The sequence below is a fragment of the Kogia breviceps genome, chromosome 3, assembly GCF_026419965.1.
Source record: "Kogia breviceps isolate mKogBre1 chromosome 3, mKogBre1 haplotype 1, whole genome shotgun sequence".
NCBI classification, from domain to species: domain Eukaryota; kingdom Metazoa; phylum Chordata; class Mammalia; order Artiodactyla; family Physeteridae; genus Kogia; species Kogia breviceps.
In genome coordinates, this window is record NC_081312.1 from 144,790,392 (window position 1) to 144,812,955 (window position 22,564).

The window sequence follows — 22,564 nt, forward strand, 5'->3', positions numbered from 1 at the left end:
TGTAGGTATGTAACTACTAAAGTGTGGAGACAGTTTTTCAGTGCATATTTTAAGGGATGAGGGGGGTAGAAAAAGGGAAACCAACAAGAAAAGAAATGAGTTCTCATAAATGTGAAAAAGATGTTCTGATATTTCAGTATTTTTTGAGTGTCTGCTATATGTTCAACATTTTGTAAGATATTGTGGGGACTGGGAAAACCAAGTTTTAAAAGTGGCATTCATCCTTCTGAGTTTCAAATTCCAGAAGCTTAGACATGACTTTTTAACCCTGAGCAAGAAGATCCTCGGGATTAGATTTTTTTGCCTATTCTTTTTATTCTTATTTTTTCTTTAATTTTAAAGAAAACCCCAGATATCATAACAACTCTCTCTTGTATACTTCAGTATACATCTTACAAAATATGGATTTATTTTTATATAGCAGCAGCATAATGCCATTATCTTATCTGATAGAATTATCAATAAATAAATTCAAGGTATCATTTAATACCATTCCATAATCAAATTTCTGTGATTGTGTCATGTCAGAAGACTGCTTTTACAGTTGGTTTGTTTTAATTGGATCCAAACAAGGTTTATCCAGTGTATTTGGTTATGTCAGTTCCCTTTTAATCTAAACCCTTCCCTGTGCTTTTTTTTTAACTTCATGTTTTTAACTTGTTAAAGAATTTAGGCCAGTTGTTTAATAGGATATCCCACTTTCTGAATTTATTTATTTGCTTCCTCAGTGGTTCCTTTACTTTGTTCCCCTATCTCTTATATTTCCTCTAAATGAAAGTTAGCCCTAAGGGCATGATTAGATTTAGGTACAACTCTTTTGGCAGTGACTCCATGGCAATGCTATCCTTGATATTTTATCCCACCAGCAGGCACATACTGGTGCTGATGTTGATGCTAATGTTGATTAGTGGGTTTAATGAGACAGCCTGGTTCCTCCATTGTAAAGATCCCCATCAAACTTTAATCTTTGGTTTCACCAATGAATCTTTTTCATTATTAGGGGTTGTAAAACACTGATTTTCTAATTTTGTTGTTCCTTTCACATTTAATTAGCTGCAATTCCTCTGTAAAGAACTTTCCCTCATCAACCACTGTAATTTGGTACCCTGAGATATAGTTTTTACTGGAAAAGGAGATAAATAATTTTCAGAGCAAGAATTAGTGCCCTAGTCACTTCCATTGGTGTATGCCTATGTTGCTTTTTAAAATTTTGTTTTCTTGAGCTTTGGACTTTTTCTCTTTTTAAAAATATTTTTTTTGGAGTCATGGGCCTTTATATACTTGAATTAATTGTATTTATTTTTCTTTTTCATGCTCAGATTGTCCTAACATTTGGCCAATGGATGCCCTTTTATTGCTTCTGTGTCCTTTTGACAAGACTCCCTTAATTTGTGGTAGCTTCCTTGCTTTTTGTCAGAATACAGTGTTACAGGCTAGGCATGGTTAATTTTACGTGCCAGCTTGACTGGGCCATGGGGTGCCCAGATATTTGGTCAGCCATTATTTTGGATGTTTTTGGATGAGATTAACATTTAAATTAATAGTCTGAGTAAAGCAGATTTGGAACTGAAACAGCTCTTACTGAGTCTCAAGCCTGCCAGCCTTCAGACAGGAACTACACCAGTGGCTCTCACGCCTTTGACCTTAGACTGGAACTAAACTATTGGCTGGCTTCTGTCTCCAGCTTTCCAACTAATCCTGCAGATCTTGGGACTTGCCTGCTTCCATAATTGCTTGAGCCAATTCCTTATTATATTGTTTCTGTTTCTCTGGAAAACCCTAATACAAGGTTCATCTTGTAAACTTCTTGCTTCATACCTGGAATTGGCCATTGTACCAAGGAGTTCTATTATCATTTAGTGGAAATAATATTTAGAGACAATTTTGAGTTTAGATATGCTTATTACTCTTGGGTGTTATATATGCTTATTATATTGGTTCCAAGTCTTTTCAGCAGATAGAACTTGGACATATGCATATTTTTAACTTTTTGAGGTAAGTTTGGTTTTACAGAATAGTTGCAAAAATAATACCCTTGACCTGACTTCACTTTATGTTACCATCTAACATAATCATAGAATAATTATCAAAATGAAGAAATTAGCCTTGCCACAATACTATTAACTAAACTGTGAGATTTATTTGGATTTCATCAGTTCCTTCACTGACACCTTTTTGTTGTTGTTCCAGTATCACAAATTGCATTTAGTTGTCAGGTGTCCTTAGTCTCCTCTAAGTCTCCTCCATTCTGTGAGTTCCTCCCTTTTTTTCTGTCTTTCATGACCTTGACAATTTTGAAGGCTAGAGTTCATTTGTTATATTAGTTTTCTGTTGCTGTGTAACAAACTTCCACAAACTTAGTGGCTTAAAACAATATCCATTTATTACCTCACAATTTTTGTAGGTCAGAAGTCCAGGCATGGTGTAGCTGGATTGTCTGCTTGGTCTCACAAGGCTGAAATCAAGGTCTTGCCTGGGATGCATTCTCATCTGGATCTTGGGGCCTCTTCTCGGCCCGTTTAAGTTGTCAGCAGAGTTCATGTTCTTGTAGTTGTAAGCCTGAAGTTTTCATCTCCCAGAGGTTGCTGACATTCCCTGCCACGTGACCCTCTCTACACATGCAGTTTACTTGCTTTCTGGCACCACAAGATATTCCAGGCTCACTTATTCTTCCCTGGCCTTGGAATCAACCAGTTCTCTTAGAAGACTTGGTTCCTTTTATTGGAAAATGGTATTTAGAAACCAAGGTCTGAATGATGGACGTGTTCATTATTACTGGTGTTTTACTGCTCTGCTCCCTCTAGGTGGAAAGAACTAGAAAACAAAATAGAAAATAACCATACACACACATCTGTGTTTACATTTGTGTGTCTGTCTGCATGTACTTATTAATAAAAAAACCCATGAGCCTGAGTTGGTACTGGTGACTCCAGTCTGCCACCACATGGGTCATTTTCGTGTTTCCCCTTTCCTTATTTGTAATTGCATTCTCCCAACAAAAAGAAAGCTGGCTCTCATTATCTACAATATATTTATTTATTCTTTCAACCCTAGAATACAAATAGTTTCAGAATTGCTCACCTGCACTCTTGTGAACAACAAATTTACTTACTACAATACAGACTTGGGTACAGTTCTTTGTGTCTTTAGCCTTGCAATATCTAGTCGAACTTCTTTCCAAAGTTACTTATGTCCACTCCTACCTATCTCCTCCATTGTGGTTATTTGATTGATTTTTGTTTGGTTGGTTTTTTTGTGATTGATTTTTAATACAGTTAATTTGTTATAGTCTGCATTCCATTGTCCTCCCCACATCTGAATGATTTCTTTTTTTTTTAATGTTGAAATAATTACATATCCTTGGGAAGGTGCAAAGATAGTGCAGAGAGGTCCACTGTGCCCTTGGGCAGTTTCCCCCAATGGTTACATCTTACACAACTGTAATATATCAACCCTGTAAAATGACATTGCTATGTTATGCGTATATATTTCTGTGTCATTTTATTACATGTGTAGATTTATGCAATCACCACCTCATTCAAGGTACAGAACTATTCCATCACCACCAAGACCTCATTCATGCTACCCCATTATTGTCACACACTTCCTTCAAACCCCACAATGCCTGGTGATCACTAATTTGTTCTCCGTCTTTATAATTTTGTTATTTCAAGAATGTTATTTTTAAAAAAGGATGTTGTATAAACAGTCCTGCATGTGATTCCATACATATGTGGAATCATAAGTCTATAACCTTTATTTATTTATTTTTTTAAACATCTTTATTGGAGTATAATTGCTTTGCAATTGCTTTACAATGGTGTGTTAGTTTCTGCTTTATAACAAAGTGAATCAGCTATACATATACATATATCCCCATATCTCCTCCCTCTTGCGTCTCCCTCCCACCCTCCCTATCCCACCCCTCGAGGTGGTCACAAAGCACCGAGCTAATCTCCCGGTGCTATGCGGCTGCTTCCTACTAGCTGTCTATTTTACGTTTGGTAGTGTATATATGTCCATGCCACTCTCTCACTTCATCCCAGCTTATCCTTCCCCCTCCCTGTGTCCTCAAGTCCATTCTCTACATCTGTGTCTTTATTCCTGTCCTGCCCCTAAGTTCTTCAGAACCATTTTTTTTTGTCTGTAACCTTTAGAATAGGCTTTTTTCACTCCACATAATGCTCTTGAAATTCATCCATGTTGTTGGATGTGTCAACAGTTTATTCCTTTTTATTATTAAGTAGTAGTACATAGTATGGATGTACTAGTTGATTTCATTTAAAATTTGCATATTATAAAATTCATTCTTTGTTATGTACAGTTCTATGGATTTTGGCAAATGCATAGATTACTGTTTCCACCATCACAATGTCATACAAAGCAATCCATCACACCAAAAGTCCCCTCATGCTTCCTCTTTATAGTCAGCCACTCACACCACCCCCCAGTCCCTGGAAACCATTGATTTCTTTTTTGTCCAACAGGTTTATCTTTTCCATAGTATCATATAAATGGAATTATGTAATATGTCACCTTTTGGGTCTGACTTCTTTCACTTAGCAAAACAAATTTAAGATTTTGTGTTGTTGCATAAATCATTCATTTTAATTGCTGAATGGTATAGTAGTATTCTCTTATATGGATGTACCACAGTTTGTTTATCCATTCACAGTATGAAGTAAATTTGAGTGGTTTCCAGTTTTGGGCAAATGTGAATAAAACTGAATATAAACTTTTGTATGAACATAAATTTTCATTTCTCTTGGATAGATATCTGATAGTAGGATGGTTGGGTCATATGGTATGTGTAAGTTTCATTTTATAAGAAACTGCCAAATCATTTTCCAGAGTTACTGTGCTACTTTTCATTTCCTCAAGTAATGTATAAGAATTCCAGTGGCTTTGTGTCCACATCAGTACTTGCTGTTGCTTTTTGTTCATTGAAATTTTTATTGAGATAATTATAGATTCATATGAAGTTGTAAGAAAAATACATAAAGTTCCTATATATCCTGTACCCAATTTCTCCCAATGGTACATCTTGCAAAAGTATAGTACAATATCACAAACAAGATATCAACAATGATGCGATCCACCAGTCTTGTTCACATTTCCCCAGTTTTACTTGTGTGTGTGTGTGTGTGTGTGTGTGTGTGTGTGTGTGTGTTTGTGTGTTTAGTTCTATACAGTTTATAACATGTGTAGCTTTGTATATATAATACCATAGCCAAGATCCAGAGGAGTTCCATGATCACAAGGGTCCCACGTTTTGTCCTTTTATAAGCATACCCTTCTCTTTCTTGTCCATCCCTACCTCATCCCTAACTGTAGCAATCACTAATATGTTCTCCATTTCTATAATTTTGTCACTTAAAGAACATTACATGTACAACTCATCAGTAAAAAGAAAAAAAAATTTTAATGAGCAAAGGATTTCAATAGCCATTTCTCCAAAGAAGATATACAAGTGAGCAATAAGCACAAAAAATGATGCTCAACATCATTAGTCATTAGGGAGATGCAAGTCAAAACCACAGTGAGATACCACTTCAGACCCACAAGGACTGCTGCAATTGGAGGAAAAAAAAGGAAAATAAGTGTTGGAACCCTTGTACATTGCTGCTGGAAATGTAAAATGGTGTAGTGGCTGTGCAGAACTGTTTGGTAGTTCCTCAAAAAGTTAAGCATAGTTACTATATTACACAGCAGTTACACTCCTAAGCATATGACCAAGACAATTGAAAATCTATGTCCACACAAAAACTTTTACACAAATGTTCATAGCAGCATTAATCATGATAGACAGATAAGTGGAAACAACCCATATGCTCATCAGCTTGTGAATGGATAAACAAAATATGTTATATCTATACAATTGTATATTATGCAGCCATAAAAAGGTATGCATTACTGATATGTACTGTGACATAGGTGAACATTGAAAGCATTATGCTAAATGAAAGAAGCCAAGCACAAAAAGGCCACATATTGTATGATTTCTTTTAAATGAAATATCTAGAATAGGCAAATTCACACAGATAGGAAGTAGATTAGCGGTTGAGGGGTAAGTGGAATGGTGAGTGACTGCTAACAGGTATGGGGTTTCATTTTTGGGTGATAAAAATGTTCTGTAATGTTGAAAACTTACATCCACACACAAAACTGCACATGGATGTTTATGGCAGCTTTATTCATAATTACCAAAACTTGTAAGCAACTAAGATGTCCTTCAGTAGGTGAATAGATAAATAATCCAGAAAATAGAATATTATTCAGTGCTAAAATAAATGAGCTATCAAGCATGAAAAGACATGAAAGTGAAGGAAGCCAATCTGAAAAGGCTACACAATGTATGATTTCAAATATATGACATTCTGGAAAAGGCAAAACAATGGGGATAGTGAAAAAGATCAGTGGTTTCCAGGGGTTTTGGAGAGGTTGGGATGAATAAGCAGAACAAAGAGGATTTTTAGGGCAGTGGAACTACTCTGTATGATATTGTAATGGCAAGTATATATGTCATCATACAGTTGTTTAAACCTATAGAGTATATAACACCAAGAATGAACAGTAAGGTAAACTATGGACTTGGGTGCTAATGATGTGTCAGTGTAGGTTTATTGATTGTAGCAAATGTCCCCTCTGGTGTGGGATGTTGATAGTGAGGGGGCTGTGCATGTGTGTGGGCAGAGTGTTTATTGGGAACTATGTTCTTGTCAGTTTTGCTGTGAACCCAATACTGCTCCAAATAATAGTCTATTAAAAAAAAAAGTTCTGGAACTAGGTAGTGGTTGTTGGTTGCACAACATTGTGAATGTACTAAAAAACTGCTGAGTCGTGAATTGTGAAATGTGAATTATGTTTCAGATTTAAAATAGAACATGTTCCAAGAACATTATATAAATAGGATCAAACAGTATGTAACCTTTTGGGATTGCATTTTTTCACTCAGCATAATTTCTGGAGATTCATCGAAATTGTAGTTTGTATGAATACTCATTCTTTTTTGTTGCTGAGTGGTGTTCCACAGTATGGATATACCACGGTTTATTTGACCATTCACCTGTTGAAGGATGTCTGGGTATTTTCAGTTGGGTATTTTGAATAAATCTGCTGTAAACATTTGGGTACAGGTTTTTTAATAAACATAAATTTTCATTTTTCTGGGAGAAATGCTTAAGAGTACAACTGTTGAGTTGTGTTGTAAAAACTATTTTCCAGAGTAGCTATACCATTTTACATTCCCACCCAGTGAATAATGCTGTTTCTCACTAGCATTTGTTTTTGCTGCTACTTTTTGTTTTAGCCATTCCAGTAGGTATGTAGTGATATATCATTGTAGTTTTAACTTGAATTTCCTGATGTCTAATGATATTGAACATCTTTTCATGTGCATATTCTTTCCTAAATACAGAATTTAATCAAGTCTCTAGATCTTTCTACCATTTTATAGGAAATAAAAAAGAGAAATAAGATATCCTGGTGAAGCAATCGGTTGAATTCAGAATGTGGGACATTCTGTGGGACATATGTCCTAATTTCCACAACAAGTCAGTGTCCTGGCGGGGGGTAATCTGTGAGGAGACTGTTAAAAAATAAAAGAGACTTAAGAGAAATCATAACTAGATACAATATATGGACCTTGTTTGGATTTTGATTTGAACAAACCAAAAAAAAAAAGGATCTTCGAGACAGCTGGGGAAATCTGAATATGGAAAAATTATTAGACCTTACTAAGGAATTATTGTTAATTTATTTCAGTTTATTACTTGTTTGGTTATATAAGAAGAAATTCTTGTCAGGTAGAGATCAATATCGAATTATTTACATGGTAATGCTATATCTAGGATTTAATTTTAAATACTCTAGCAAAAAAAAATATATATATATATATAGGAAAAAGTGGGAGTGGAGTGGAAGAGTAGAGAAAAAAGATTGGCAAAATACTGATAATTTTTGAAGATGAGTGATGTCTACCTGAGGGAGTTTTTTGATTTTCTTCTTACTTTTGGTGATGTTTGAAATTTTCCATGAAAAAATATTCAGAAAAAAAAACATTCAGATAAAATGTCCAGAAATTTTCCATGATAAAATGTTCAGAACATTTTCCAGATGAAATGTTCAGGAAAAGTATTTATTAAAATTATATTTTGTATTTTAAAACATAAACAGTTGACTGCTCAGAAGGTACTTGTAGTTTTTTGCTATAAAACAAATTCAACCTTAATGAAAAAAAATCTGGTTCTGGGGGACAAATGACTAAAGTTATTTATTTTTTTATTTAGGCAGAAGAAAACAGAAGATTGAGGGAGCTCCAGCTTGAACAAGAAGAAAAATTGGCTATGGAATTGGCGAAACTTAAACATGAAAGTCTAAAGGATGAAAAGATGAGGCAACAAGTAAGAGAAAACAGGTATCTTGGCTTCCAAAAATATCATTTATTTAGTCTTTTTGGCCACTTAAAAATATATATTTTTTTGCATTAGGTCCTTGGTTATCTATTTTAAATATAGCAGTGTGTACATGTCAATTCCAAACTCCCAATCTACACCTCCCCTCTACCATTCCCCCTGGTAATCATAAGCTAATTCTCTAAGTCTGTGAGTCTGTTTCTATTTTGTAAATAAGTTCATTTGTATCTTTTTTAGATTCTGCATATAAGTGATATCATATGATATTTGTCCTTCTCTGTCTGACTTACTTCACTTATCTTTAAACTTTTATGTAATGCTTAGCATCTGAGAGTGAGATTTCTTTCTTTATGTCATTGTACTCAGTTAATATTTTGACTAGAAATACTGCTTTAAATCCTATATATATGTTCATTTGAAAAAAGAGGTCATATTTCTAGAAATAAAGTGTTAATATTTAAGATGAAAATCAGTATCAATTCCCTCTTCTCCAAAAAATTTTTTTTTGCGGTATGTGGGCCTTTCACTGTTGTGGCCTCTCCCTTTGCGGAGCACAGGCTCCAGAAGCACAGGCTCCAGAAGCACAGGCTCAGCAGCCATGGCTCACGGGCCCAGCCGCCCCGCGGCATGTGGGATCTTCCTGGACCAGGGCATGAACCCGTGTCCCCTGCATCGGCAGGCGGACTCTCAACCACTGCGCCACCAGGGAAGCCCTAAAGATAATTTTTTAAATGACCTCTTATAGAAAATAGACTCATGAATTCTACTCATAAGAAAATCTTAGGTGATACCTAATTTAATTTTATGTCCCTACATAAATTTCCTACAGTATTTCTGGAAGGTGGCTGGTCAGCTGTGGTTTAGCATGTCTAGTGACTGTGATCAGAACTTTTTCATTCAGACCTATCTTTGAATAATCCTTTTTTCCCTATTGTTTCAAAATTAATTTCCCTGTAATATCCAGGTATTTATCTTAGTTCTGCTATCTGATTGAAAAATAAATAAATTGAGTTTTTCTTTAGGACATCCCTTCATATTTAAGAATCCACTAAACATTTCCTTCTGTAAGTTAAATGTCCCTTATTCCTTCATTTGTTCTTTAGGTAACATGATTTCAAGCTTCTTTACCATCCTGGTTCTCTTCTGTAGATGTAATATACATTTTTAGTGTTCCTTAACAAAACATTGCCCCCACAATTATGTGTAATACTCTAGGGTACTGTTTATTTTATTTTATTTTTTTAAAAAATATTTATTTATTTGGTTGCACCGGGTCTTAGTCGTGGCAGGCAGGCTCCTTAGTTGCAGAGCACTGGCTCCTTAGTTGCAGCATATTGTCTTCTTAATTGTGGCACGTGGGCCTCTTAGTTGTGGCATGTGAACTCTTAGCTATGGCATGCATGTGGGATCTAGTTCCCTGACAAAGGATTGAACCCGGGCCCCTTGCATTGGGAGCACGGAGTCTTATCCACTGCACCACCAGGGAAGTCCCTAGGGTACTGTTTAGTACTCCTAATAGTGAGACTGTTAACCACATTGTTCTAGAATATGTTTCTTAATGTTGCCTAAGATCGAATTACTTTTCAGTGGCAGCCTATCACACTGTTGATTAAAACTCAGACTAACTAAATGCCAATTCTGTACTTATGTAGTTGAATATATTAGGAATTTACTTTGATAGTTGTTACATTTTATCTTAACTGAGCAAGGCTTCTATAGAATATTATATGACCCATGGATGAGCTCCAGAGGTTTTGAGCCCATTAAATTGTATATGTATGTTTGGCAAATGTACCCATGTGTATTTTTCTGTGTCCACAACTTTTATCACATTCTCTAAGGGATTACTAATTCTTAGAAGAAAAAAAAAGATTTAAAATTGCTGCTAATGTCTTCATATTGCTCTAGTCTCAAACCATCTTTTTTGATCTTAATTCTCCAATTATTGTTAGCTATCACTCACACTTTTATGTTATCTGAAGATGAAGTAAATGTTTCATATGTCTTTGTCTAATTCACTGACAAAAGAATTAAATACAGGACCTTTCTAGCAATTGAAGACTAGGTGATTCAGATAAAAGCTCCCTCTCAGAGCAGACTGTCCGGAGAAAGTATAATAATAAGATATGGGAGAGGAAGGAAACCATAATGGTGAGCCTGGCATTTGTAGCTGCATTTCTCCTGGAAGTTTCTGCAGATGGCAAAAGTATAGATGAGAGTTAACAAGTGAAGCAGAGCTTGGCCAGTAAGCATATAGTAAGGTGTTCAACATCATTCTACACGCTGTATGCGTAAGAGTTGTATACTTTGGTGTATGTTTTACTTTAATAATCCAGAATTTAATTAGATTTTATTAGATAGAAACAGGTGAAGAGATAACGTGCAGTTTAGTGGAAAATATCCAGAATAAGCAGAGAGAGACAAAAGGGTAGAAAAATACAAAAGAGAACTTAGATAAGGGCTGTGTTGGAAAGTTCTACTACAGGGGTCCCCAACTCCCGGGCTGTGGACCAGTACTGGCCCACTCCCTGTTAGGAACCAGGCCACACAATGGGAGGTGAGCGGCGGGCAAGTGAGTGAAGCTTCACCTGCCACTCCCCATTGCTTGCATTACCGCCTTAACCATTTCCCCCACCCCTCACCCTCCGTGGAAAAATTGTCTTCCACAAAACCAATTGGTCACTGGTGCCAAAAAGGTTGGGGACCGCTGTTCTGCCAGATGTATAATTTTAATTCTGGTAGTAGAAATGAAAGTGGATGATGCAGCAGCAGTATTCAAAGAGATACAGGCTGAGAATTTCCAAAAATAATAAAAGGCATAAAGCCACAGTAAATAATTAAAAATACATCTATGCTCATTCTAGTCAAACTTTAGAAATCTAACAATAAAGAAAATCATAAAAATCACAAAACTAGCCACACAAAAATGACTACTGCCTTCAAAGGAGCAACAGTGAGAAGTGTGACTGAATTTTGAGCAGCAACATTAGAAACTAGAAGACTGGATTTAAAGGACTGAAAGAAAATTTAGTATTCTATACATTGTGGAAAGTTTCTTCAAATATAAGGCAAAAGTCATTCGTTGAGTATTCTTTCAAATAGAGTATGTTTCCTCTCAGCAGTGTCAAAACTACTAAGAGTTTTTAATTTTGTGCATAAGCCGTGGTAAAATTTTGACATGCAGAAATGGACCATTTTCTGATAAGTGTATTCATCTGGAAATTGGCAGATCTAAATTGAAGGAAATGTTTGCTGTGGTGCTTGAAATGTATCCAAAGTAATTAAAAATTACCTATATCATGATTAGGCTCTTTAAACTTAAAAGAAATTAAGTTTTAAAACCCAGGGTAAATTTTTAAAAATCAGTGAAATTTATTTTGAAAGTAATTGTTCAAGTTCAGAAATCATGAGACTCTTATATTATTTAGAACACATGATTTTTTTTAATCCAAGAAAATATTTAAAAGACAATCTAATTTTATTATAGGTTTTAACTGGAGTTGAGAAACTCACTGTCTAGTTTTATTTATTTATTTTTTATTGGAGTAAAATTGCTTTACAATGTTGTGTTAGTTTCTGCTGTACAATGAAGTGAATCAGCTATATGTATCCCTATATCCCCTCCCTCTTGGGACTCCCTCCCACGCCCTCCCACCACCCATCTAGGTCATCACAGAGCACCGAGCTGACCTCCCTGTGCTATATAGCAGCTTCCCACTAGCTCTCTATTTTACACCTGGTACTGTATTTATGTCAAACCTAGTTTTCCAGTTCGTCCCACCCTCCCCTTCCCCTCCATGTCCACATGTCCGTTCTCTACATCTACGTCTCTATTCCTGCCCTACAAATAGGTTCATCTGTGCCATTTTTCTAGATTCCACATATATGTGTTAATATACGTTATTTTTTTTTTCGCTTTCTGGCTTCACTCTGTATGACAGACTCTAGGTCCATCCACATCTCTACAAGTGACCCAATTTCGTTCATTTTTATAGCTGAGTAATATTCCACTGTATATATGTACCACATCTTCTTTATCCATTCATCTATCGTTGGACATTTAGGTTGTTTCCATGTCCTGGCTATTGTAAATAGTGCTGCAGTGAACATTGGGGTACATGTGTCCTTTTGAATTACGTTTTTCTCAGGGTATATGCCCAGTAGTGGGATTGCTGAATCATATGGTAGTTCTATTTTTAGATTTTTATGGAATCTCCATACTGTTCTCCACAGTGGCTGTGTCAATTTACATTCCCACCAACAGTGCAAAAGAGTTCCCTTTTCTCCACACCCTCTCCAGCATTTATTGTTTGTAGATTTTTTGATGATGGCCATTCTGACTGCCATAAGTTTTGATTTGCATTTCTCTAATAATTAGTGACGTTGAGCAGCTTTTCATGTGCTTCTTGGCCATCTGTATGTCTTCTTTGGTGAAATATCTCTTTAGGTCTTCTGCCCATTTTTAAATTGGGTTGTTTGGTTTTTTGATATTGAGCTCCATGAGCTGTTTATATATTTTGGAGATTAATCCTTTGTCATTTGGTTCATTTGCAAATATCTTCTCCCATTCTGAGGGTTGTCTTTTCGTCTTGCTTATGGTTTCCTTTGCTGTGCGAAAGCTTTTAAGTTTCATTAGGTCCCATTTGTTTATTTTTGTTTTTATTGCCATTTCTCTAGGAGGTGGGTTAAGAAACATCTTGCAGTGGTTTATGTCAAAGAGTGTTTTCCCCTAAGTTTTATAGTGTCTGGTCTTACATTTAGGTCTTTAATCCATTTTGAGTTTGTTTTTGTGTATGGTGTTAGGAAGTGTTCTAATTTCATTCTTTAACATGTCCAGTTTTCCCAGCACCACTTATTGAAGAGGCTGTCTTTTCTCCATTGTATGCTCTTGCCTCTTCTGTCATAAATTAGGTGACCATATGTGCATGGGTTTATCTCCAGGCTTTCTATCCTGTACTATTAATCTATATTTCTCTTTTTGTGCCAATACCGTACTGTCTTGATTACTGTAGCTTTGTAGTATAGTTTGAAGTCAGGGAGCCTGATTCCTCCAGCTCCGTTTTTCTTTCTCAATATTGCTTTGGCTATTTGGGGTCTTTGTGTTTCCATATATATTGTAAAATTTTTTGTTCTAATTCTGTGTAGAATGCCATTGGTAGTTTGATAGGGGTTGCATTGAATCTGTACATTGCTTTGGGTAGTATAGTCATTTTCACAATATTGATTTTTCCAGTCTAGTAACATGGTATATTTTTCCATCTGTTTATGTCATCTTTAATTTCTTTCAACAGTGTTTTATAATTTTCTGAGTACAAGTATTTTGCCTCCTTAGGTAGGTTTATTCCTAGGCATTTTATTCTTTTTGTTGCAATGGTAAATTGATTGTTTCCTTAATTTCTCTTTCTGATTTTTCATTGTTAGTGTGTAGGAATGCCGGAGATTTCTCTGCATTAATTTTGTCTCCTGCTACTTTACCAAATTCATTGATTAATTCTAGTAGTTTTCTAGTGGCATCTTTAGGATTTTCTATGTATAGTATCATGTAATCTGCAAACAATGACAGTTTTACTTCTTTTCCAGTTTGTATTCCTTTTATTTCTTTTTCTTCTCTGATTAGCGTGGCCAGAACTTCCAAAACTATGTTGAATAAGAGTGGCGAGAGTGGACATCCGGTCTTACTCCTGACCTTAGAGGAAGTGCTTTCAGTTTTTCACCATAGAGTATGATGTTTGCTGTGGGTTTGTCACACATGGCCTTTACTATGTTGAAGTAGGTTCCCTCTACGCCCATTTTCTGGATAGTTTTTATCATAAATTGTTGTTGAATTTTGTCAAAAGCTTTTTCTGCATCTATTGAGATGATCATATGGTTTTTACTTTTTAATTTGTTAATATGGTGTATCACATTGATTTGCATATATTAAAGAATCCTTGCATTCCTGGGATAAATCGCATTTGATCATGGCGTATGATCCTTTTAATGTGTTGTTGGATTCTGTTTGCTATTATTTTGTTGAGGATTTTTGCATCTATGTTCATCAGTGATATTGGTCTGTAATTTTCTTTTTTTGTAGTATCTTTGTCTGGTTTTAGTGTCAGGGTGATGGTGGCTTTGTAGAAAGAATTTGGGAATGATCCTGCCTCTGGAATTTTTTGGAAGAGTTTGAGAAGGATAGGTGTTAGCTCTTCTCTAAATGTTTGATAGAATTTGCCTGTGAAGCCATCTGGTCCTGGACTTCTGTTTGTTGGAAGATTTTAAATTACAGTTTCATTACTTGTGATAGGTCTGTTTATACTTTCTAATTCTTCCAGGTTCAGTCTTGGAAAATTGTACCTTTCCAAGAATTTGTCCATTTCTTCATGGTTGTCCATTTTATTGGCATATAGTTTTTTGTAGTAATCTCTTAAAATCCTTTCTATTTCTGTGGTGTCAGTTGTGATTTCTCCTTTTTCATTTCTAATTTTATTGATTTGCATCCTCTCTCTTTTTTTCTTGATTAATCTGGCTAAAGGTTTATCAGTTTTGTTTATCTTCTCAAAGAACGAAATTTTAGTTTTATTGATCTTTGATATGTTTTCTTTATTTCTATTTCATTTATTTCTGCTCTGATCTTTATGATTTCTTTCCTTCTGCTGACTTTGTGTTTTCTTTGTTCTTCTTTCTCTAGTTGCTTTAGGTGTAAGTTAGATTGTTTGAGATTTTTCTTGTTTCTGGAGGTAAGATTGAATTGCTATAAACTTCCCTCTTAGAACTGCTTTTGCTGTGTCCCATAGGTTTTGGGTTGTGTGTTTTCATTGTCATTTGTTTCTATGTATTTTTAAAATTTCTTTGATTTCTTCAGTGATCTCTTGGTTGTTTAGCAGTGTACTGTTTAGCCTCCATGTATTTGTGTTTTTTTACAGTTTTTTTTCCTGTAATTGATTTTCAGTCTCAGCATTGTGGTCAGAAAAGATGCTTGATGTGATTTCAATTTTCTTACATTTCCCGAGGCTTGATTTGTGACCCAAGATGTGATCTGTCCTGGAGAATGTTCCATGTGCACTTGAGAAGAAAGTGTATTCTGCCACTTTTGGGTGGAATGTCCTATAAATATCATTTAAATCTATCCTGTCTATTGTGTCATGTAAAGCTTGTGTTTCCTTATTTTCTTTTTGGATGATCTGTATATTGGTTAAGTGTGGTGTAAAGTCCCCTACTATTATTGTGTTACAGTCGATTTCCCCTTTTATGGTTGTTAGCATTTACCTTATGTATTGAGGTGCTCCTATGTTGGGTGCATAAATATTTATAATTGTTATATTTTCTTCTTGGATTGATCTCTTTATCTTTTTGTAGTGTCCTTCCTTGTCTCTTTTAACATTCTTTATTTTAAAGTCTATTTTATATGATATGAGTATTGCTACTCCAGCTTTCTTTTGATTTCCATTTGCATGGATTATCTTTTTCCATCCCTTCTCTTTCAGTCTGTATGTGTCCCTAGGTCTGAAGTGGGTCTGTTGTAGACAGCATAATGGGTCTTGTTCTTGTATCCATTCAGCCAGCCTGTGTCTTTTATTTGGAGCACTTAATCCATTTACTTTCAAGGTTATTACTGATATGTATGTTCCTATTACCATTTTCTTAATTGTTTTCATTTTGTTTTTGTGGGTCCTTTTCTTCTCTTGAGCTTCCCATCTAGGGAAGTTCCTTTAGCATTTGTTGTAAAGCAAGTGTGGTGGTGCTGAATTCTCTTAGCTTTTGCTTGTCTGAAAAGCTTTTGATTTCTCTGTCAAATCTGAATGAGATCCTTGCTGGGTAGAGTAATCTTGGTTGTAGGTTTTTCTCTTTCATCACTTTAAGTATATCCTGCCACTCCCTCTGGCCTGCAGAGTTTCCGCTGAAAAATCAGCTGAAAACCTTATGGGGATTCCTTTGTATGTTATTTTTTGCTTTTCCCTTGCTGCTTTTAATATTTTTTCTTTGAATTTAATTTTTGTTAGTTTGATTAATATGTGTCTTGGTGTGTTTCTCCTAGGGTTTATCCTGTATGGGACTCTCTGTACTTTCTGGACTTGGGTGACTATTTCCTTTCCCATGTTAAGGAAGTTTTCCACTATAATCTCTTCAAATATCTTCTCAGACCCTTCCTTTTTCTCTTCTTCTTCTGGGACTCCTATAATTTGAATGTTGGTGCATTTAATGTTGTCCCAAAGGTCTCTGTGATTGTTTTCAGTTCATTCTTTTTCTTTGTTCTGTTCCTCGGCAGTTATTTCCACCATTCTGTCTTCCAGCTCACTTATTTCTTCTTCTGCCTCAGTTTTCTGTTATTGATTCCTTCTAGTGTGTTTTTCATTTCAGTTATTATATTGTTCATCTGTTTGTTCTTTAGTTCTTTTAGATCTTTGTTAAACATTTCTTGTATTTTCTCAATCTGTGCCTCCATTCTATTTCTGAGATTCTGGATCATCTTTACTATCATTACTCTGAATTTTTTTTCAGGTAGCTTGCCTATTTCCTCTTCACTTATTTGGTCTTATAGGTTTTTACCTTGCTCCCTCATCTGTGACATTTTTTTGTCATCTTATTTTTTTTTGTTTTCTTTTTTGATGGGTGGGATTGTGTTTCTGTCTTACTGGTTGTTTGGTCTGAGGCTTCCAGCACTGGAGTTTGTAGGCTGTTGGGTAGAGCTGGGTCTTGGTGCAGAGATGAGGACCTTGGGGTGACCTCACTCTGATGAATATTCCCTGGGGTGTGAGGTTTTCTGTTAGTCCAGTGGTTTGGACTCGGAGCTCCCACTGCAGGAGCTCTGGCCTAAACCTCTGCTTGTGAACCAAGATCCTGCAACCCACGTGGGGCGGCAAAAAAAAAAAAAGGAAAAGGAAGAAGAAGAAAAAAAGGAGCAGAACAATAACAGATTAAAAAGTAAGATTAGAAAACTAACAGGTATGTTAGAAAGAATAAAAAAATAAAAATATAGATGAAACAACAACCAGAAGGTAAAACAGAACCACAACAGTAAAAAAAGAGGAGAGGAAAGAAACAAAAAAAAAGCCAGAAAAGGCCTTGGCTGTGGGGGTGTGGGGTTTAGGTAGGGGCGGTGTTTATGTGGTGGGCGGGACCTATGCTTAGGACCCACAGGGCCAGAAAATGCCCTGGGTGGGGTGTGGGGCTTAGGCTCAAGGCAGCAGGAGGGACCCAGGAGTGCCTCTGGCCTTGGAGGTCAGAGCACCAGGTCCAGGACCCCAGCAGGCTTACTGGCCCTGAGTGGGTGGGGGGAATGCAGGGTGCTTTCCCCCCCCATCCTCGGATCCTAGAGGTCCCGTCCCTGTTGGCCTCTCTTCTTCTCCCCCCCACCACCTCCCTCCTATGCCCCTAGGAGCCACATGGCCAGAGAGAGCCCCAGAAGGCAGGGGACCAGACCTGGAAGCCCAACAGGCTTCCCGAGGCCTAGTGGTTAGGGGAAATGCCCTCTGCCTCTCCCCTGATCCTCCAGTCCCAGAGGGCCCTCCCATCTGCCTCTTCTCCCCTTCTCCCTCCATCCTATGCCCCTAAGACCCCCACAGCCCGACAGGGCCCGGGAGAATGGAGGACCAGGCCTGGAAGCTCAGCAGGTTTCCTGGGCCATAGTGAGCAGGGGGAATGCCCTCCATGCCTTCCCTGATCCTCTGATCTTGGAGGGCCCCTCCGCATCCACCACTCCTCTTCTCTGCTCAGCCCTGCCCGCCATCTCCCTCCTATACCCCTAGGACTAACGTGGCCCGGAGGGGTCCTTGAAAGGTGGAGGACCCGGCTGGGGAGCCTGGCAGGCTTCCTGGGGCCCAATTAGGCAGGTGAAACGCTAGGTGTGCTCCCACTGATATCTGAGCCCCTGAGGGTCCCTCCAGGCATGGAAACCCCTCCCCACTCCCAGCCACCACTTCTCCTCCCCCCTTACTCCCCCCACATCCTACCCATCACTCAGGGAGTTCCTCCCATCTCCTTGGGCGTCTAGGTCCCCCACCAGCGTCTGGCAGGCACCCTTCTTGTGGGGAGACATGAACTCTGCATCTTCCTATGCCGCCATCTTGACTCTGTCCCCCCACTGTCTAGTTTTAGAAATCCTATTTTAATTGTAGCATTAATCAATAATTATAATTAGTTGTACAATTAGTTATAATTACTTACAGTTATTACAACTAATTGTGTAATTATGACCATACAATTTATAATTATTAAATAATGAGCAATTGTATATTTATTGTATAGCTAACACATAAATTTATGGAAGAAAAAATAAGTACCTTGTTTATAACTTGTATTTAAGTTGAGCATAAACTATCTCAAAGAAGAGACAGAGGGCTTCCCTGGTGGCTCTGTGGTTGAGAGTCTGCCTGCCAATGCAGGGGACACGGGTTTGTGCCCCAGTCCGGGAAGATCCCACATGCCACAGAGCGGCTGGGCCTGTGAGCCACGGACGCTGGGCCTGCGCGTCTGGAGCCTGTGCTCCGCAACGGGAGAGGCCACAACAGTGAGAGGCTCGCGTACTGCAAAAAAAAAAAAAAAAAAAAAAAAAGAAAAAGAAAAAGAAGTGACAGAGATAGTCTTCCCTTATTAAATGTACAACAAGTTCCTTGCTGATGCCAGTACTATTATAATCCTGACTGATAATCAATATGTTAATTATTAAAATAAATAAGATGGATTACAAAAATAACATTTTCAGTCAAACAAAACAGAGAATTGCTCACAATAACCCTTCATTAAAGGAAATACTAGCAGTTGTTCTTCATGTAGAAGAATAAAAATAATCCCAACATTAATCTCAAAACTTCAGGGAGGCAAATGCATAGTAAATCTAGGTGAAATATGAATCTGTAAATCACTTATTGTAATGTCTTTGGGATTTAAAATATATAGAGTTAAAAATGTAACAAACCATAACAAAAGTGAGGTAGGAAGTACATACATGGAGTTAAAGTGGTCACGAATCTTTCATTGTTTAGTAAAAAATTATGGACAAATTTTATCAGACTTGAAACAAACATGTAATCTCTGTAATACGAATTTGGAAAAGAATATACAATTAACAAATTAATAGATGGGAAAATTTGATAATAAGGAATGATGAGGCTGTGCAGAAAAGAGTTGACATAGCACACTTGAGGCTAATTTCCTCAGATAGGCCTGCTTTGCAAGTTTGGTCCTTGGTTGGCATCTGGAAACTTGGATTTCAAGAAGATTCCCACCACTCTGATAAGAGTGTCTAATTGTTTGGAAAAACAGTATGGTTCATGCTGAACTCTGTTCCTTCTGGTAGTCGTAATTTTGGTACTTGGTAGGAGAGGGTACGTGCATGACCAGCCCCTAATGAAAATCTTGGGCCCTAAGTCTCTAGCGAGCTTTCCTGGTAGACAATTCTCACCTGTTGTCACAACTCGTTGTTGGGGGAATTAAGCATCTCCTGTGTGACTCCACTGGGAGAGAACTTTTGGAAACTTGCAGCTGATTTCCTCCAGCCTTTCTGACATGCTTTTTTTCCTTGTCGATTTTGCTCTGTATTTCACTGTGATAAATCATATCCATGAGTATGACTATATACAAAGTCCTGTGAGTCCTCTGAGTGAGTGATGGAACCCAGTGGGGGGGTGGTCTTGGGGACTCCAAGCATAGAGACAAAAAGAAGAGAAGGGAGAACACAGAACAGGTAAGACAAATAGAAAGAATATATTAAGATTGTAAATGTAACCCAACTATATTAGTAGTTATAATAAACATGTTTGAACCATTTATGAACACAGACCATTTGTTATGCCAGAACAAATACAACAGATTTTTAACACATTTATTTCATTCATAGTATGTTCTCTGACCACAGTGGAGTTAAACTAGATATATAGTAACAAAAAGACCCCCCAAAACTAGACAATCTTTGTATGTTTAGATATTTTAAAATGTACTTCTAAATAACCCCAGGCTAAAGAAGCAATCAGAATTGAAATTAGGAAGTATTTTTAACTGAATGATAATGAAAATGCCACATAGTAATGGTTGAAAGATTGGAGTGACATCTGAGAAATGGTATAGTAGGCAGCTCCAAGTTCCTGTCCTCCTAGTCAAACTAGCAGAAACTGTCAGAATCAACTTTGTAAGAACACTGAACAACAAAGTTTTATAGCAACCAAGAAACAAAGAAAAAGGCAACTTAGAAATGGAAGCAAAGTCTGTAGTGTTTTTACTTTTCCTTGCTCCATCCCCTCTCAGCTCTGAGGCAGTCTTGAGGACAGCAGCCCATAGAGTACCAGGCCCTGGTTCTGGAGGAAGAAGAGCAGATCTTATCTGCAAATTATTGTGTCTGTATATTCTAACCTACCTGGGAGCTACCTGAAGGACTGATACAATGTGCTTATCTGTGTTTCTCCTAATTCAGAACTCAGGCCAGAAAAGCAAATTGTATCTCTGGTTAAGATTTAATTTCCGTAATATATAAAGGATGACTACAGTTCAACAACAAAAGACAAACAACCCAATTCAAAAATGGGCCTGGTACTTAAAGATTTCTCCAAAGCAGACAGACAGTGGGCAATAGCACATGAAAAAGTACTCAACATTTGTTATTAGGGAAATGCAAATCAAAACCACAAGGAGATACCATTTCACACTTGGTAGGATAGCTGTAATAAAAACAATGGAAGATAAGTGTTGGTGAAGATGTGGACAAATTGGAAACCTCAGACATTGTTGGTAGGAATGTAAAATGGTGCACTGTGGAAGACAGTTTGGCAGTTCCTCAAAAAGTTAAACATAGAATTACCATATGGTCCAGCAATTCCACCCTTAGGTGTACACTCAAAAGAATTGAAAAATTGAAAACAGGGACTCAATCAGATACTTGTACGCCAATGTTCAATGCAACATTATTCACAATAGCCGAAAGGTTGAAGCCACCTAAGTGTCTATCAACAGATGAGTAGATAAACAAATCGTGGTATATACATACAATGGAATATTATTCAGGTATAAAAGGGAATGAAGCTCTCATACATGCTGCAATATGGTTGAACCTTGAAAAGCATTATCCTAAGTGAAGTAAGCCAGAAACAAAAGGATAAAGACTGTATAATTCCTCTTACATGAAGTATCTAGGGACAAATTTGCAGAGACAAAAAGTAAATTAGCAGGGAAGGGAGGAATGGGGAGTTATTGCTTACATGGGTACAGCATTTCTTTTTGGAAAAAAATGTTTGGAGATAGTTGCCGAGCATTATGAATGTAATTAACACCACTGAATTGTACACTTAAAAATGGTTAAATTGACAAATTTTTGTTATATATATTTTACCACAAGAAAAAAATTCTAGGATTAAAAAACCCCCAAAACTTGTCCCCATAAGTAGCCAAAGCTATTCCTTGAGGATAGCTTATAATCTAAAATGACTATTAGAAAAGAAGACTTCATCTGGAATTATTTGAAAACAAAGAGAAAATTCCCATCTGGAGTGATTAAAAAATAATGTAGGATAAAGATAAGGTCGGAAATGAGCAATTTAGAATGTAGGCATAAAGTAGAATCAACAAAGCCAAAAATTGTGCCTTTAAAAGGCCAATAAAATTAATAGTCCCTGGTAGGAATATATAACTGTAAAAGAGAATGCACAAATAACCAATTCTAGGAATGGATAGTGCAAAATAACTGTAGATCATACAAATGGGAGATCACTGTAGATCATAGCAGGATATTGTGAACAATTTTATGCAAATTTGAAAATTTAGGTAAATTACTAAATAGCACATTTACCAAACTGACTAGCAGTAGTAGAAAAGGAAACTGGCTCTGCAGTGCCAGTTTTGTCATAAAATAAGTGTGCATATGTGCATGCATCTGTTTTTGTATTTTTCTGTCCCATCCTTCTGCAACTGGGGTTCCTTATATAAGAGAACCAACCAAGTGTCACAGAAAGTTGAGTGATTGTATTTTTAATTTTGTCAAAGACAGTATATAGGTGGTAGTATTTTAGATCCAGAGGAACCAAGTTAATTCACTGCACTTAATAGATGCTTAAGGGCATTAGGGCTTAAAACTTGTAGTTGAGAAGAGCTGCTGTAGTCTATTCCATTGATCCATTTGTTCATCCTGTGCTAAAACTACACTATCTTAAATATTGTGGCTTTATAATAAGTATTCATATCCTGAA

General features: G+C 36.8%; 1 protein-coding gene across 4 annotated transcripts in view; it reads left to right on the forward strand.

The window, feature by feature from the left end:
* The window catches only part of MNS1 (meiosis specific nuclear structural 1), a 93,047-nt gene that overhangs the window by 33,492 nt on the left and 36,991 nt on the right, over positions 1-22,564 (forward strand). For all 4 annotated transcript variants that reach the window (XM_067029790.1, XM_067029791.1, XM_059056267.2 and 1 more), the window contains one exon: positions 8,289-8,416. In XM_067029790.1, coding sequence (XP_066885891.1) covers positions 8,289-8,416 — 128 coding nt within the window. The remainder of the gene's footprint in view (positions 1-8,288; positions 8,417-22,564) is intronic.